Here is a 17,204-nt window from a genome sequence, read left to right as displayed (position 1 = left end):
AAAAGAACCATATTTTTATCGAAGACACCTAACCTCCTAGCTTATTCTTCGGTGGTAAAAGGTATGAGTGTAGGTGGTATTAGGTACAGACCGGCTGTGTTTACTTTTTAAATGTAATAATAACAATTACTGTTGTTGAATGAGTATTATTTCTGTACTCCATTATTATCGATTATTTATAGTTTTCGCGATGTGTCACGGCTAGTGGAGTGCTTTATCGCGTAATCAGTTTTGCGTTTCAATTTTCTGTCGGTTTTCTACGTCTCCGTCTTCGTCAGAATGGTCGGGTTTGGTCATTTTTGGTATACGACCAATGTATTGAATTCATTGTACAATCGCCCCCTAAAATTTTGATTCTGTGGTCACAACTTCAAAGTGAACTTGTAGCTATCGCGCAATTATCTTCGGTAACACCCTCAACCTTGCAACAAACTTGCAATTCACCTCTCATAACATCTGCACACTTTTATACATTAACAATTGATTTTACTTGCCATTGCTAGTTGCAATACAAGATCCGCATAATGCTTTTCTGATCCAGCTCTAATGTCATCAATTTATCAATTCGTTGAAAATGTGATCTCAGTTATCCCTCCTTAAAAACAAAACCTGTGATTTTAGTGCCTTTTAAACTTGTCCGTATCCAATCATGAGTCTGAAGAAAATTCGACGAAGGCTCTCGCAAACATTCCGGCTCAGCATTGACAATTCCTTATCTGAGTTGGCAGAAACATCTCCGTGCAGCAAGGATGACTCCTGTAAATCTAAATGTAAGTCAAATTTTGTTTCTTCCTGAGATTTTGATTTCATGCCATGAATTACCTAAATTACCTGCTAGGTTTATTTCCTCAATGGCCCGAGCGCTAGAAATTTCTTGAGCCATAAATTTCCTAATTTTTTACAACTTGCTGGCTCATAAGTTCTTGGCTCTCAGGCCCTTACATATATTGTAGGATAAACTGACATGCCTCAAAGCAAAGGAGTCAGTGAGGAGGAGTGATAAGGAGTCAGTCACCATACTCAGGCAAAAATGTTCTGTCAGCTTCAAAACCCTACCTTCATTGTCAAATTGACAGTTGACTTTTTTCAGGACAACATAGATTCTTTTAAAAATTGCTAGTTATTAGGTATTGTTTTAAATTTCTTCAGAAATTTTTTTTTCAAGTTCTAAAAAAATCTAACAAAAACTGTAATTTTTTTTATCTCTTTTGTACGTAGGTAAAAAAATAATTTTGCAGTAAATTTTTTAATGCAACAAGGAATCTATGAAAATACCATTATCAACAGCAGTGTGTCCAATCTTCTGCTCCTTCTTTATTCTTTTAATTGCATATGCAACACTGGATGTTTTTGCCCTACAATTTCAGATCATACCTATGGGTATAATCTTGAATGGAAAGGAAATTACAAACAATTTTATCATGCCTGAATTTACTGGGCCAGTAATTTAGGTAATTGCCTAGGAGCGGCAAATATGGGCAGCAAAAAATCAGAGTGAAGGAAAATGAGTGTTTTCACCTATCACTTTTTATTCACTATTTTTTTGTTTTTTAAGAACGTAACAGTTACACAGATAAAATTTTTTGAAAAATAAACTTGCTGAAATGAGACATCATTTTTTCGACTTTTTCTGGGAGAGCCATTCGGACCCTTCCTTGGAGGGCAGTCTTTCTTGATAGAACCATAACGGAGGTGGCAAAACATCAAATCTGGGCATGAATTTAGTTAAAAAAATTATGATCAGCTATCCGAAGCAAAAGTAAAATTGATAGGAAATTTGGGATGCTGCAAACCAAGAACATTGGTTTAGTATTTTCACCAGCTAAACTCATGTGGGTCCTGTTTGCAAAATGTTGACCATAAGATGTTTTTCACACATGCTGGAAAAATAGTTATTTTTGGAGAAGAGCTATCCATTAAAAAAACTTTCAAATCCATTTTTCACTAAATTTATTTTAATTATTATTTTATCATTTTTTATTATTATTAATTATTAATATATTAATATTTCAGTATTTTTTATTATTTATTTTTAATTTAAATTTATTTTTATTTTTTGAAATCTTGTTAAAATCGGCCTCCTGTGGTGTAGTGGTTGTAGCGCTAGCTCTATGATCGGGAGGTCCCAGGTTCGATTCCTGGCCAGGCGATCCGAGTTAGATGGTCTCAAACAATGATTGCCTGGGACTGGTTGTACAGTAGGGACGGAGGGGGAACGGGACTATAGTGCGGGATTAGCCCTCGTGGGCTACTTGAAGAAGTAAACAAAAAAAAAAAATTAGCTGTGATATTCGTACCTACATGAAGTGAAATAAACATATTTGAATTTGAATTAAATCATAGTTTCTTTTGTCTTTTCAGGCTATGTCAAAAAAGGAGCAGCAAAACTGGTGCAGTCTCATCCAGAAATCTTTAAACCAAGTCCTGAAAAAGGTAATTTTTGAACTATCCGTCACCTCATTCATTTTTATTCTTGTCTCTTTCTCCTCTCTTTCTTTCTACTGAGTACATACCTATCTAGGTTATGGAGGTAAAAAAAGGAAATGAAAATATAATTGAGTGCTCTCATTTTGCATCCTCTGATAGTCTTCGGATCATGTCGAAACCATTCGATATCTCAAGTGGTGAAAGTCTCTCATGATATGAAGCAGTGAGTGACAAAAATAGAAAACTAAAAAATTAGTTTTATTAGATTGCCTTTTGATAAATTCTAAAGAAATTATTTCTCGGTTTGGATGGATGTCATGAGCCCACTCCTCTGTAGGACTCTCATGGGGTCTGACAAAAAGGCAAAATTCAAGGAAACTCGTTAAGCCGAATGTTTAGATAAGTGCATAAAAAAAGCTTGGGAGGGGGGGGGGGGGCAGACGACTGGAAGTATCATGAGGTGTTCAGGCGCAAGTAAATAATGACATATGCAATAGAAATCCTCAGCTCTAGAAATTATGACTTTTTATTTAATCTCTTATGAAATGATTGCTAATGCAAGTACGGTGCTGAAGTGCTTAAAACGTAAAACCGTGTTCAACAGACCACTAAACTTGATCTCAACCATGGGTATGTTTATTGTTTGGTCTCTGCCCTCAAATAAATGTCTCCTTAGTTCATTATAATTAATCAAGTTTTTTTAACTTTGAAAGGTAATGATTAATAACTTAAATTGACGAGTTACACGTTTTTGTAGTTCCGCTGTCGATATTTCAAAAGTTGCGGGTTTCATGTTCGGTTTTTGACTCATTGTTCGGCAATTTCCGGGCATTTTCGGTAATTTCCTTTTGTGCTCCGTAGTTCGTGATCTGAAAACAAGATGGCGTTGGAGGCTAACCTCAACATCTCGAAATTTGCAGTGCGCGTTCCGTCTTCCGTGCCGTGCTTGCTTGCGTCGTGTCGCCGAGCCTGATGGCTGAATTAATGTTTTTTAAAGATAATTATTGCATCGGTAGCGTCATTTTAACTTATATTTCTAATCTAAAGCTCACTTTGAAGTGGATTGTTCCGAATGTGTTAGACTCACGTCGATTAAGGAAGTATCACGAGTGTTTTTGTCCGTCAAGATTTTGCGATCTTTATTGTGTAAGCAGTACTCGAGTGTTCCGATGATTTTGACAATCTGTGTCTCTACCGTGCTGTTTGTGTTTAAACTGTGAGTCAAAAGTGTCCAGTGTGTTAGCGACAAACCTTAAAAATGGATGTGAAACCTGTCAGATTCAGGAAGAGCGGTTCGCTCAGTTTGTTGACATCCTCTGGTAGCAAAAAAATTAGCAACTGGATTTCTGCGATCAGCGAAAGCAGAAAGAAAAGCATGAAAAATTCCAAAAGTATGACCCTAGGTAAGTTCCCACCTTTCATGGACTTGCATATAGATTCCTTACTCTGAATGAATTCTTTCAAATTTGAAGGAATTAACAGTCAGATAGGAGACACGGTCAAAATATAGGTTGAAGTTGTAGCTCCGTGTCTGCTCTGTAAACTGTAAACGTACCCAAAATTATATCATAGACCACCAGACTAGGCTCTGCTGTGAATTTACAAATGCAAGGTATTTGAATCGGTCAATCTCAGCCATTAATCTTTTGAAAGGTTCCAGCAACTTATATGTACTTTTCATAAGCAAAGTTGTCATCAGATAAGTAAGTTAGCAGTTATTTTCTTACTGTTTGTAACCAAGGGCATTGCAGTCATCCGATAGCCATCGAGAATTGATGGTGGGCAACGCCCACCGCCTACAGAAACGTAAAGCAATGTTGTTACTTTTTTGGAACGCAATGTGTTTCGACTCCAAGATGTACTAGGTATGAGGAGGGTTTTTCTGAACCAGAAAAGCCTGAGAGATAGAATTGGTCAGGGAGAATCAGGAGAAGGCAGTGTGACGGTAAATCCAAGAGCTAGGGAAAACCTGGGAAGTCGAGGAGTATTTGGGGAAAGACGCTTTTGCTAGACACTCCGGTGATGGTTCATGGAATGGGCTACTAGCCTAGGTTTGATCTACAGACAAACGTCTAAAGTTTTTTATTAGAAATCGTACCTACATAGAAGGAGATTCACACAAGAGGAAGTTTGGAAATCAACTCTTGAGCGAGATATTTATAAGTATTAATAACAGATCAAATGGAAATCAGTTAATTCAAATGACATCTTGACATCTGTACTTTTGCTATTTAATCAATGTTAAATTTAAATAGTGGTATCTTCTTAGGAGTTGATGGGTTGCCACAGTCAGGGAAAACTGTGAAATGTCAGGGAATTTTGAAAAGTCAGTGAAAACTGGGAAATGTCAGAGAAAATTTGTCAAGTATATCACCTTCATTTGTTTTCTAGAATGAGTTGAGGTTTCGAACAACAAATTTTGCCTGATAACTATTTTCACTTATGTCTTCCTAACTGTCTGTCACATCTGACTTTGTCAGGAAATGTCAGGGAATTTAATTTTCTAAATTCTGTGGCAATCCTGGAGTTGATTTCCAGACCTTCCGTTGCGTGCACCTTGCTTTCCTTGTGAAGTTTTGAAAAGAAATCATGATGAATAAAGCTCTAAGTAAAACCTTGTCTCTTGGCCCATTGCAAGTCAAAAGCGGATTTGTATAAAAATGGTGTGGTTGTAACACCAGTTCTCAGTTTTCACAATTTGCAAGGCATGTCAATAGTTTGGTTGCAACCGCTCCGTTGAGAACCATTGGCACCTCTGATGGGAAATATTGTCAAAGCAAAGTTACCTACCATCTGACAATGAGATTCTCTTCTGTTCAACACTGATTTCCAAAGCATTCTTCGTGTAGTGATGATTGATTTTTCAAGCAACTAAATAGAACCAAACATATGGTTGTCACTACAGATTATCCCTCCCCCCTAAATTAAGAGGTTTTTTTTTGTTTTGTGCTCAACAGCTTGCTCAAAAGTAAATGATTGAATTAAATTGAATGGACCCCAGGTATCATCAATCTTAGATTGATGAGCAGACTCCTAGAATTGGTCCCTAAATGAAAATCAGGAAGGAATACTACCAAAGATGTTAAACTTAGGTAGTTGCTAACAGCGGAAAGATTTTTTTTTAACACTGGTTTGTCTCTAGCTCATCAAAAGCTATTAGGTTTAATGCTTTATACCATAGACTTAAGTATAACATTTATACTGGGAGTCAGAGTTTCACTGACAGGAACCAGCCAAGAAATAACATCTCTTCTAGATTCAGATAGTTTCTTTAGAAACCTTCTGAAAGAGTTATATGTTTGAAATTCGCTAGTTTTGACGTTTTTACCAAACCGCTGAAAAAATCACGTATTTGCAGCGGTAATGAGATGAAAATCGTGTATATTTTCACATGTCTCTGCAAAACCGCTGGAAACTTCGCGAATTTTTTTAATTTTTTTGAAAATTCGCATGAAGATGTTATATGAATCGAAACTCGTCACAGTTGACACCAAGCGCACAACTATTCCAACTCCGGACTAGGCATGCGGTATCACGCGAAAATGAAGTCAAATCTTGGCTTTTCGCCTGTCTCAAATTACCGACGTTTATGAACGTAGTTATTATACTCGAATCGTTGTATGTAGAAATCAAGCGTGCAACTATTCAAACTCCCGAGTAGGTATGCGGTATCACGTGAAAATGAAGACAATCTTGGATTTTCGCCCGTCTCAAATTACTGACGTTCATTAATGCCGTGATATTCATTGGCTTGATTTTAAGTACATCGCTTATACATGAAGCATTGGAATGAAGACCGAAAATTAAATGGGAAGCTTGTTGAGTAGGTATGGTGTCGAGACTTGAGATAAAATTCAAAATTTGTTTACCACAAGTTTTGTCACTGAAGTTTTGTTCTCATGTCAGGAGGGGCACGAAATGTATCGTCCAGTGGCGTGGCGTGCTTTGCGATGTATCGATTGATCTGCCATTTAAACCTATGGAAAAGGATCGATAGACAGGGTGTTCGCAGCGAACGCTTCAATAATCGATTCTTTCCCACAGCTTCAAATGGGGGAAAATCGATAATCGATCATTCACGTCTCGCCACAGTTTTGTTCTCACGTCAGGAGGGCGACGATATGTATCGTCTGTTGAGTATAGGGACGTATTTATGCTAAAAGGAACTATGTCACACGCAATGCATATGCACATAGTTCCTTTTAGCATAAACACGTCCATATATTCTTCTGAAGTAGGCTTTTAAAGTGGTTGTTTCTTTTAGCACCGGATTCTTTGTCTTCTCGCATGACGTCCTTATTTATTCGAGTGTTTTTTCCAGAATACTTAAGGTTTTTTCTGAGATATTTCAATTTCTTCAGTCGACGAACCCATGTTCAATCGATTTCTTTCATATGTATAATATATAAATGTATAATAATGGTCCAAAAAATGAAAGGTCACCATTGAGATCCTGGTAAAAATTGGCAGTAGAATCTGTTCCAAAATACCATAGACCTACAGCCGGCTGTAAGATTTCCAATAGCTTCTATAGCCGGCTACACAATTTCCTATAGCCTTTTATAGCCGATGGCGATTAAGCAATTCACAGCCATGCGATAAAGTGTATGCTAAACGTTACTAATTACGGATGCTAGGACTTAGTGAGTTTTTGGAATACTGCTCTCTTTTTGGTCCGTAGTACCTTGATTTATTTTGCGAGGGAAGCTCCGTACTTTTGATGGATGCCTGCCATTACTAATATATTAAAGCGCCTTCAGTTTCGTATGATACTGTGCAATACCTCTGGTGTGAAATAGTTGCTTCAAGCGCCGTGGCAGGCGGGCAGCCAGCGCGAAACACGCATTGGCGCCTACAAACCTAACAGGGATACTTCACGCGTTGCGCAATGCGTGAAGTATCCCTGTTAGGTTTGTAGGCGCCAGTGCGTCGCCGCTCCGCTTTGTGTTAGGCTCTAATATTTAATCTGGCGGAGTCAGCGTTATTCAACTCATGATTTTGAAATGTTTGCACATCCTGTATGGATTATTCTCATTTTAATTGATGAAAAAAATATGTATTAAAGGAAAATATAATGTGTGTTTTGTAAATATTAAGGTGGTTCCGTATCAAACTTAATGATTTCCAAAGCACACGAATTTCTACACAATTTCTTATAGCCTTTTATAATCGATGGCGAAAAAGCAACAGCCAGGCGATAAAGTGTAAAGCCCGGCGATAGGAACTATAGCCCGGCTGCATAATTTTTTATCGCTTCGTATAGCCCGGCCGTGTGATTTTCTCCGCATTCTACAGCCAGCTATATGATTTTCTGTAGCCTTCTTTAGCCGGCTATAAGAATTCCTATGGTTTTTTGAAACGCAGCTCTTATCGCCAATTTTTACCAGGAGAATTAGCAGTTGAAAATATAGCTGCATCATGAATTTCGGACGAGCAATTAGGAAGCTACATCACAGCGCTTACAATGAATAATGAGTGCACCGGCGTATTTATGAACCATACCTAGTCAGCTATGAAATAAGTCTCTGCGAACTTCCATTTCTTAACGCAAATGTTTAATTTCGAATTTGTAACTTTGGATTTCCCGGTGAAATGACCTGTAACTTTTCGGAGAGATTAGCGAAAAATCAGTTCGCGACAAACAACCCTTTCGTAACTAGTTTTGCCTTTTTTCTTAAAACAAAACTGATGCTTTACTGCGTGTGAGTTGAAAAGGTATCCTCATCAGTGGCGAAGCGTGAATGATCTAAGTATTATCGATTTTTCCCCATTTGAAGCTATGGTGAAGAATCGATTATCAAGGTGTTCGTTGCGAACTCCCTGTTTATCGATCCTTTTTCATAGGTTTAAATGGCAGATCAATCAATGAATAGCAAGGCACTCGAGTGATTACCTGATTACCTAGAAGACTCAAAATGAGCAAAATAGGCAAAATTCCAGGTCACGGTTGGAAAAACAGAGAAGTTCAAGGAAACCACAATTTTCATTTCCCTAGTGAAAATTTTTGCGATTGGTCACACTTCCGTAAGACTTTCACATGCTTTTCTCTAAAATATGAAAAAACCCTCGAATTTTCATGGGGGGATAAATCCAAGCTGCTCTAAATTATTGAAATAACTCCCTAATGAATCTTATTAGAAACTTTGGACAAGTATAAGATATATTTGGAAGTATCCTGTCTTTTGCACCAAAGCTGCAACTTTCGTTATTTTCCAGTCACTGCGTACTTGGTACTTTCTCGTGAATTCCCTGAGAAGAGAGTTTCTTCCGAACTTTGCGCTGGTATTCCATGTGAGTTCAAAAGGGAAGTTTTTTTTACATCCGTGACGGGCTCGGCTCTCTTGATGATCAAGTCGGCAACAGCAGCCAGTTAACTACTGGTTTCAAGCACGACGCATGTGTGTCACTGAAAATTGATCTCTTGTCCACAGCAGACATGAATGTGGATTTTGTGGCTTTGTCTCGAGATATCTAAACAATTCCGTAAGTTTGCTTCTCAGCAATACTGCCGTGCCGAGTAAGAACTCCGTATGATCCAGCAGGTGTCGCCTTTCATTCGACAATCACGAATTTTTCTAGAAAATTTGTGAATATTCCTCTTCTAATTTTCAGAGGATTTCGTTCCTTATTCTATCTGAAAATTCGGAAATTTTCAAGAAAAAATATTCATAACTTTCTTTAAAAATGCATATTTTCTGAGAAAAACTTGGCAACATTTGAATTCTCCTACGGCGTTTTTACTAAGCTCGTCAGAATAGTCCGAAGATTAACTCCGAGGTATCCCAAAGGATGCCAAAAGTCTTCAGCCTTCACGTTTTAAAAATCCCCTTTTCCTCAAAATGTGTAATTGATGACCACGATTCCGCTCTTTATGCTCAAATTGCTGCAATTTTATGAAAAAATGCTGGATTTTGCTCGGAAAAAAGTTCATGGACGAGGAAAATGTGCTATTTTTCAATGACGCACGCCGGTTTACCTATTTTTAAAACCTGTTTTTGGGGCCTCCCATTTTCGCACGCGGCCAATCGCTAGGTCCAAAAGTGTTTGCACACCTGGGCATTAATTTCACTGCAAATGTCAGAGATATCGTACCTTTGTTTCTTCGGGTTAAATCATTCGATAATCTAAAATTGACTTTCCTCATCGAAACTCATTCCTCTGTTCACCATCCTGAGTGTAACTCTAAGCATTGAGTCTCCAACCAAACTGACACTCAGTTTGAGTGTGTGGACAGCGCTGACTTTTTTTTTTTTCAAATTCCTTGTCTTTTTTCAAAATCCCTTGATTTTTCCCTGATTTCCGAGAATTGATGAAATCCAATAAGGATTTCCGATTTTCCAGACCTGTAGAACCACCCAGATCCAGGCACCCCTGCATTGTAAGCGCCGATCGGTTACATCCGAGATAATTTAATTTTAATGCAGTTTCGATATCAGTATCGAATGCGATATTTTCCTCTCAAAAACCCCTACCTTTATTACGTTGAATTTCCTTGTCAAATTTGGTACACGAATGCTTTAGTCTCATGACAACAGAAGTGCGATCTCCAAATCGGAAAAAAAATGACACGTAGCTGAAATTATGGAACGAATTAATGCGATATATCGCAGGTCGCTCCGACACAAAATACAGCGTCCATCGAATCACGTTAAGGTGAGCCTTTTTCGGGCCTTCTGGGAAAAAGGCGCTGTTGAAGGTGCGACTATGAATGCGAGCCTGGAAACTGAGAATAAAATGTCTGGGAGGAAAGTTGGCCGAGCTTATTCTTGGTTCGAGTGAGCTGTCTGCTACTCTTCTCCGGATCCCAAAGGCCGCCCTCTCGAGTTCGAATGCGCCAAAGTTGGACGATGAATTAACCGCAGAGCAATTTCTCAATTTGCCGAGCCGCGTTTCGCGCTTCATCGCAGTCCTCGAGCCGGGGCGCAGTGCATTCGCGGATCCGGGAAGTTGGCAACATCGTTTTCTTTCCATTTGAGCCAATGGAAATGTATCGATTCGCGGAGGGGCCGGTCGCTTCGACAAGAATCGATCATTCAACACGTGTTTAAATGGGAAGAAAACAATGTTGCCAACCGGCGTTCTTCCTTAGCTCGGCAGTGCAATAATATTCTCCGAGGAGAAAGGGGGAAAGGAGAAAGGAGAGGAGACAACCGGGAAACATTAGTGAGTCATGTTTCTTATCGAACATTTTTTTCAAAATGAGCTCGGCGATAAAAACTCACTACATATGTCTGCGATTTCAATTATACATTGTAGCTTGCAAGCTGTGATGGAATATCTCTTGAAAAATAAGAATTTGTTTCGTCATGAAATTCCCCCGTATGAATTCTATGAAACGTCGTTACATTGGAATTCAGGGCAATTTTCAATGGAATTTATGAAACCTTTTGAAATTCTAAGAGCAATCTTAGCAGTCATATAGTTTTTTTTTTTTTTTTTTTTTTTTTTTTAAGAGACGCGGTGAAATACGCAGGTTTTTTTGTGCACTTGTGAAAAGAAGTAAAGCGTTTTTTTTGTGCTTTGTGAAAAGAAGGTAAAGCTCTGAAAATTTTGAGGAAACGGGGATTTTTAATATGGAAAAGCCAGTTCTAGAAATGGTAAGGAAGGGTAGGAACTTTCTGCATCCCTGATTGTCTCACGATGCACTTTGCCGCGCGCGACCTACTGATCGTCGAATCTGGATTTTTTTTTTGCGTCCCTGACGTCGCACGTTCTAAATAGCCATTTCCAAACGAGCTAGTCGTTTCTGCTCCAAGCAGGGACTGAACGCTCTTTACTGAATGTCAGCTAGGAGGCCGTAAAACGGAGTACTTGAGCGACAAAATGCGAAAAGCGAGAATTGTCAATACTTGAAGCGGATATTAGTCAGACCACCAGGTTTCTGCCGATAAGCTCTGACCGCCTCGTACGGCAATGATTAAGCTGCAACTGTTTCTACGTACTCTAACACATGCTTACTGCTTGCTTGCTATGTAGTGGAACGCTGGGAGTTGCCATTCGTTGACTTCGCCAATGCACGGTTAGGAAAAGTAACCCAAATCTTCTGTTAATGTAGGAAGTAAAACACATAATGTAATACAAGCTGTTGGTTGATTTATTGTACCAAATCTGTGTGTTGAAAATCTGCGACTTGGTCATAAATTAGGGAGGGTATGGATTCGATCGACAAGAATCGATCGACACCTATTCGATCGACAAGAATCGATCGACACCGATTCGATCGACAAATTATTAAAAAACCGCTGTCGATTCGATCGACATGAATGGATCGGAAAATGAAAACATGAGTCGATCGACGTGAATCAGTCGACACCGATCCCGTCGACAAAATTCGATCGATGCACGGGCTTGTCGATCGACTCACGGGTTTGTCGTTCCACTTTGGTCGATCGATTCACGCGTTTGTCGATCGACCCACGACTTTTGTCGATCTATTCACGGCTTTTGTCGATCCATTCACGGGTTTGTCGATCTATTCACGATTTTGTCGACCGATTCACGGGTTTGTCGATCGATTCATGGGTTTGTCGATCGATTCATGGGTTTGTCGATCCATTCACGGGTTTGTCGACCGACTCAAGGCTTTTGTCGATCCATTCACGGGTTTGTCGACCGACTCACGGCTTTTGTCGATACATTCACGGGTTTTTCGACCGATTCACAGGTTTGTCGATCCATTCACGGGTTTTTCGACCGATTCACGGGTTTGTCGATCGATTCATAGGTTTATCGATGGATTCACGGTTGTCGATGGAATCCACAAGTTGCCACGTTCGAGGATCGGACGATGGGTCTCATGGGTGACAGTGAAATGCGCTAGCCGCTCGCAAATGGAAACCTCTGACATCAGTTGACTCGCCGGAACTCCGCGCGGAAACGTGCAAAAATCGTAACTTTAAAAATCGATATCTCGAGAACGGTTGGGAGTTGGCGGCTAAAAAAAAATGCGTCAACCTTAGATTTGTCTCTTCTTCATGTAAAAGCAAAATGAACCCAATCCAAGGATGTTACTTCGTAGACTCCCCTTGTCAGTTGACTCGCCGGAACTCCGCGCGGAAACGTGCAAAAATCGTAACTTTAAAAATCGATATCTCGAGAACGGTTGGGAGTTGGCGGCTAAAAAAAAATACGTCAACCTAGATTTGTCTCTTCTTCATGTACAAGCAAAATGAACCCAATCCCAGGATGTCACTTCGTAGACTCCCCTTGTGAGTCGAGGGAGGAAAACAAGAGTAGATTTCGGGAGGGCACCAGGCACCTCCCTCATGATCCCATGTCTCAAAGCAGTCTACTCAAAATAACACAAAACTATATTGGGCAACCAAGTCCTTTAGCTTGACCTCACACAAGAAACATAACACCAACTGACATCAAACACGACATTTTTAACTGTGTCAGCTCTCAGTACGAAGAATCAAAAACTCGAAAAACGGCTAAGCGAGTCATCTATGTTTCAAAATAACTCCAATATTTTTTTCCAGTAAAATCCTCGAGTTAGGTTTTTTATGAGTGTGTTTCGAAAGGGGGATAGGAGCATTGGCGTCATTTTGAGGGGAGAAGAATTTCCCCCATCCTATTGTTTTAAACGGATCAACCGAACACGTTATAAAAAATAGCTATAACGGCAGAAATCCGGTATTTGCTGCCTTGCGAAAACGACGATACCTACTGCTGCATTATTAGCGGGTAACCAATGCATTTTCAAAAAAAAAAAAAAAAAAATGGGAGAGCCAAAAAAAGTGGTTACGTCTGCTCCTCTCCTTCAAGGTTTTGCTAATATGACGTAACTGGGGAAGAGGCGGAAAAAGTGCGCGTCACGAACAGAGATGCAAAACATGAAACACAAGGAAATGAATTTTCGCGACTTTTCATGCACTTTTTGTAAATTTTTACAATGGACTCGGTATGCCACGCTCCGCATAGAAACGGTGAAGTCCTACTTTTCGGGGGGGGGGGGGGAGGGTGGATTGAGCCTTATTTGGAAATTTTTCATCAAATTCTTGGATAGTCATTGCGGGTTGTATACTTAACCCTGGAAAATCGTTAAATTTTCCCCTTTCAGGCAAATGACATTTCATAATTCATTCCGCGAAACATTTTGCATCCCTGAACGCGAATTTTTGAACTGATATCGATTGATGCTCTGCCGTTTAAACCTGCGGAAATGGATCGATAAACAGGGTGTTCGCAACGATCACTTCAAAAATCGATTCTTTATAATAACTTCGAATGGGGAAATATCGATAGTCGATCATTGACGCCTCGCCACTGGTTTCCTCACAGTTCTTCTGGAAGCGTTTCGCAAAATCTACGTGCGACCGGTGACGTCGGATATCCCAGGATAAAAACCGTCTGCGAGAGCGGATTGCAGTCGAAACGTTAGTTTGAGTGGAGAGATGCATGACGTGCTTGTCGATAAGATAAAAAAAAACTCAAAAATTGTGATCCGAACGGATGAAAATGGGTTCGCCTCGCACTTGCACGGCAGGAGATCGGAGATCAGGCAGGTTTAACGAGTTCAAGATACTGGGTTGCCACAGTCAGGGAAAATCGGGAAATTTCAGGAAAAATGACGAAATTGTCAGGGAAAATGTTTTAAATCACCTTCATTTGCTTTCTAGAATGGGTTTGAGGTTTCGAACATTAAATTTTCCCTGAAAACTATTTTTAATTATGCCTTCTAAACCATCTATCATATGGACTGCATTTTGCAAGTGGGACCTATAAATTCTGGCTCATCTGAAAAAACACTTATGTGCATAGGGAAACTAATGGCACATACGTTGTTTTTAAACCGGGCCGGAATTTATAGGTCCAAATTGCAAAATGCGGTCCATATCTTCAACTGTCCGGGAATTTCGCCAAAATGTGTCAGAGAAAGCAGGGAAATGTCAGGGAATTTTACTTTCTAAATTCTGTGGCAACCCTGTAGGTTGCGTGCCGCTGTGTTTCTAATCCTCTCGAGTGTTTTTGAAAAAAAAGGAGTCATGAAGGGACTCTTTAAGAATCCCTGAAAAGTCTTTTGCACGAAGGAAAACGAAACACGGCGAGTTCTGACCTAACGTCAGTGTTTTACAATCAACATTACTGCGGGCTGATTATCGAAATTAGTCGACGAAGCTATAGACAAAGTAGACGAAGGGAAAAAGGAGCAATCCCATTCGTTGAACCGGGTGGTTGTTGTACCTACACGGTTCCGCACCACTTCTAAGAATATCGAGGTTCTTGCCCATTTTTCAGGGAGACCCTTCTGAAATTTTGGAGGGTTCCAGAATCAGCTTCCTTTGACCTGGAAGCACTCATAAAATTTTAAGTCTTTATCTTTCTTATTTTGATCAAAAGTTACAGGGTGATTCTGCAGTGGCGAGAGCGTGAATGATCGATTATCGATATTTCTCCCTTTGAAGCTATGGCTAAAGAATCGATTATTAAGGTATTCGCTGCGAGCATCCTGTCTTCGATCCTTTCCCATAGGTTTAAATGGCAAATCAATCGATATATCGCACAGCACGCCACGCCACTGTGATAGTGCGGGTGCTTACCTGTTGCTGGTGGTGCAGGATTTTTGGATTACCCTGTATAACAACCACCCGTTCCAACCCATAAGATCGTGTCTTTTTCCCTGCATCTATCGCTGTATTCGTCTGTTTCAATGCGTTTTGTCCGTCATTCATCTTAGCAACAATTCTCGCTCTTCGTAAAAGTATCTCTCAATCGCGTGTGATTTGTAATTCAAGTAGTGCGCCACGTTGCTCGACCGTCTACATTGCCGTGCTAAGGAAGAACGCCGTATGGACATTCGAGAGTTGCCAAATTTTCTTCGATAAAATGTTTATTTTTTAGGAAAGTTCATGAATATTTTTCCTTCAAATTTTCAGAATCTTAAGGTTTAGCTGCGAACAAAATTATCTGAAAAATTGGGAGGAAAATATTCATAAATTTACCAGGAAATTCCCGTTTTATCAAAGAAAATTTGGCAACGCCTGAAGGCTCATACGGCGTTTTTTCTTAGCACGGCAGTACTGGCGTGAGGTGAGGTGTCCGTAACTCCGCACGGCCGTGGCGCGGCGTGTTTTGCGATATATCGATTGATCTGCCATTTAAACCTATGGAAAAGGATCGATAAACAGGGTGTTCGCAGCGAACACCTTAATAATCGATTCTTTACCATAGCTACAAATGGGGAAATATCGATAATCGATCATACACGCCTCGCCACTGGTGCTATGGAAGAACGCCGTATGAGCATTCGAACGTCGCCAGATTTCCCTAGATGCAAAATTTATTTCGAGCACGGAAAGTTCTGAATTTTTTTTTGTTGAAATTTTGAAATATTTTAGATTAGTTGTGAATACAATTTTCTTAAAAAATTAGAATAAATGTATTCGCATTTTTCCTAGAAAATTCGAGTTTTATAAAAGGAGATTTGGCAACTTCTGAATGTCCTTACGGCGTTCTTCCTTAGCACGGCAGCATGAGCAGTTAGAGGCTGCAATTGCTGAAGCAAAAACAAGATGAAGAAGCGACGGAGATTGTTTACTTCCCGCCGAACATCTATTTTAAAGTCGCTCAGTAGGCAAAACACAACCCGGAAAAAATCTTTTTGCCTTGGAATGGATTGAATTCGATAGTGGTTCGATGTGTAGTTGGGTTCAAAACAATAGAAAACAAGGAGGCCCGCCCCCTGGCCGCTACGCGGCCTAACCCGTGGGGCGCTGCGCGCCTCCAAGGGCTGCTTCGCGGCCAGCGAAATGGTCGAAATCGTCCGTTGGCGGTTAGTGAGTAAATAATTTTAATTGAATACCAAAACGAAAAATCCGACTAAATCAAGAGGCTCGGCTCTTCGATTCAGGGAAAAATCGGATTGAATCAAGAGTATTTTTTTCTTGTCGTTGCGTCATTAAGAGTCTGAACTGTAGATCCAAGTGACTTTTTTTTTCAGTGCACTGTGCGTTGATATGATAGCTGAATGCCGGAGGTCAAATTCTTGACATTGCTGCAAGCATCAGTCCAAAATTCTAGCCGCGCCGTTAAATTTCTTTTCAGCCTTGCCGAATTACCATTTCCCTTTTAAGGAAGTCGATTTTTGACTGCGAATCGGGCACTTCTTTCCTCCTGCTGGCGGATCTTGCGTCTGTGAGCGCATTATCATGATGCAGTTTGACTTCTGTGTCCTTCAAAATTGCTTGCTTTCTCCGTCAATATTATTGCTCTCTCAAAGTGGACAGGGGTGCAGAAGACGTAGATTGGTGGTATTATGGATGTAGGTCCCTTTAGCAAAGGCTAGAGTACCTGTATAGCGAGAGTATAGACAGATGTGAAACTCCGAAAATCCATCAGGCCTTCACCGATGCCTCCGCGAATAAAGTTAGGGCCCAGAAATGCAGCCAACCTATGAATTTCAATTATCCAGAGCGATTCACTATTACAATTGTTCACGAACCATCGTTTATAAAGCACGTATTTGACTTAGTTTTTGCACAAATTTACTCATTTTTGCGGAAGAACGCTCATTATATACATTCTTAGCCATCTTTGGTTAGATCTTAGCCATCTCAGCCGTCTCTCTGGTTAGCCATCTTAGCCGTCTTGGTTTTTTCGCAACCTTTAAAATAGATTCTGTGAAGCGCGAATAAATGAAATTTTGCTCTTATCTGCGTTTTATCGAACTCGAGAGAAAGTGAACAAATGTAAAATTATACGCAACACAATAAACATTGAACATGTATTGCTTTCAAACTATTGTGTTCAAGTGCACGAGTTTACAACGGTATACA

At 39.9% G+C, this 17,204-nt stretch overlaps 1 protein-coding gene across 2 annotated transcripts in view; it reads left to right on the top strand.

Moving 5' to 3' along the window:
• The first annotated feature begins 114 nt into the window (after positions 1-114).
• Positions 115-17,204, top strand: part of LOC109035983 (cyclin-dependent kinase 18) — an 83,236-nt gene continuing 66,146 nt past the window's right edge. Inside the window, exons 1-2 of one of the 2 annotated variants that reach the window (XM_019049861.2) lie at positions 115-770; positions 2,362-2,433. In XM_019049861.2, coding sequence (XP_018905406.1) covers positions 650-770; positions 2,362-2,433 — 193 coding nt within the window. In that variant the 5' untranslated portion in view covers positions 115-649. Of the gene's footprint in view, positions 771-2,361; positions 2,434-3,323; positions 3,831-17,204 lie in introns of those variants that run through there. The other variant, XM_019049862.2, reaches the window with a different exon arrangement.

This window comes from Bemisia tabaci, chromosome 2 (assembly GCF_918797505.1).
Source record: "Bemisia tabaci chromosome 2, PGI_BMITA_v3".
In the NCBI taxonomy this organism is placed as follows: domain Eukaryota; kingdom Metazoa; phylum Arthropoda; class Insecta; order Hemiptera; family Aleyrodidae; genus Bemisia; species Bemisia tabaci.
This window is presented reverse-complemented; position numbering and strand designations above follow the sequence as displayed.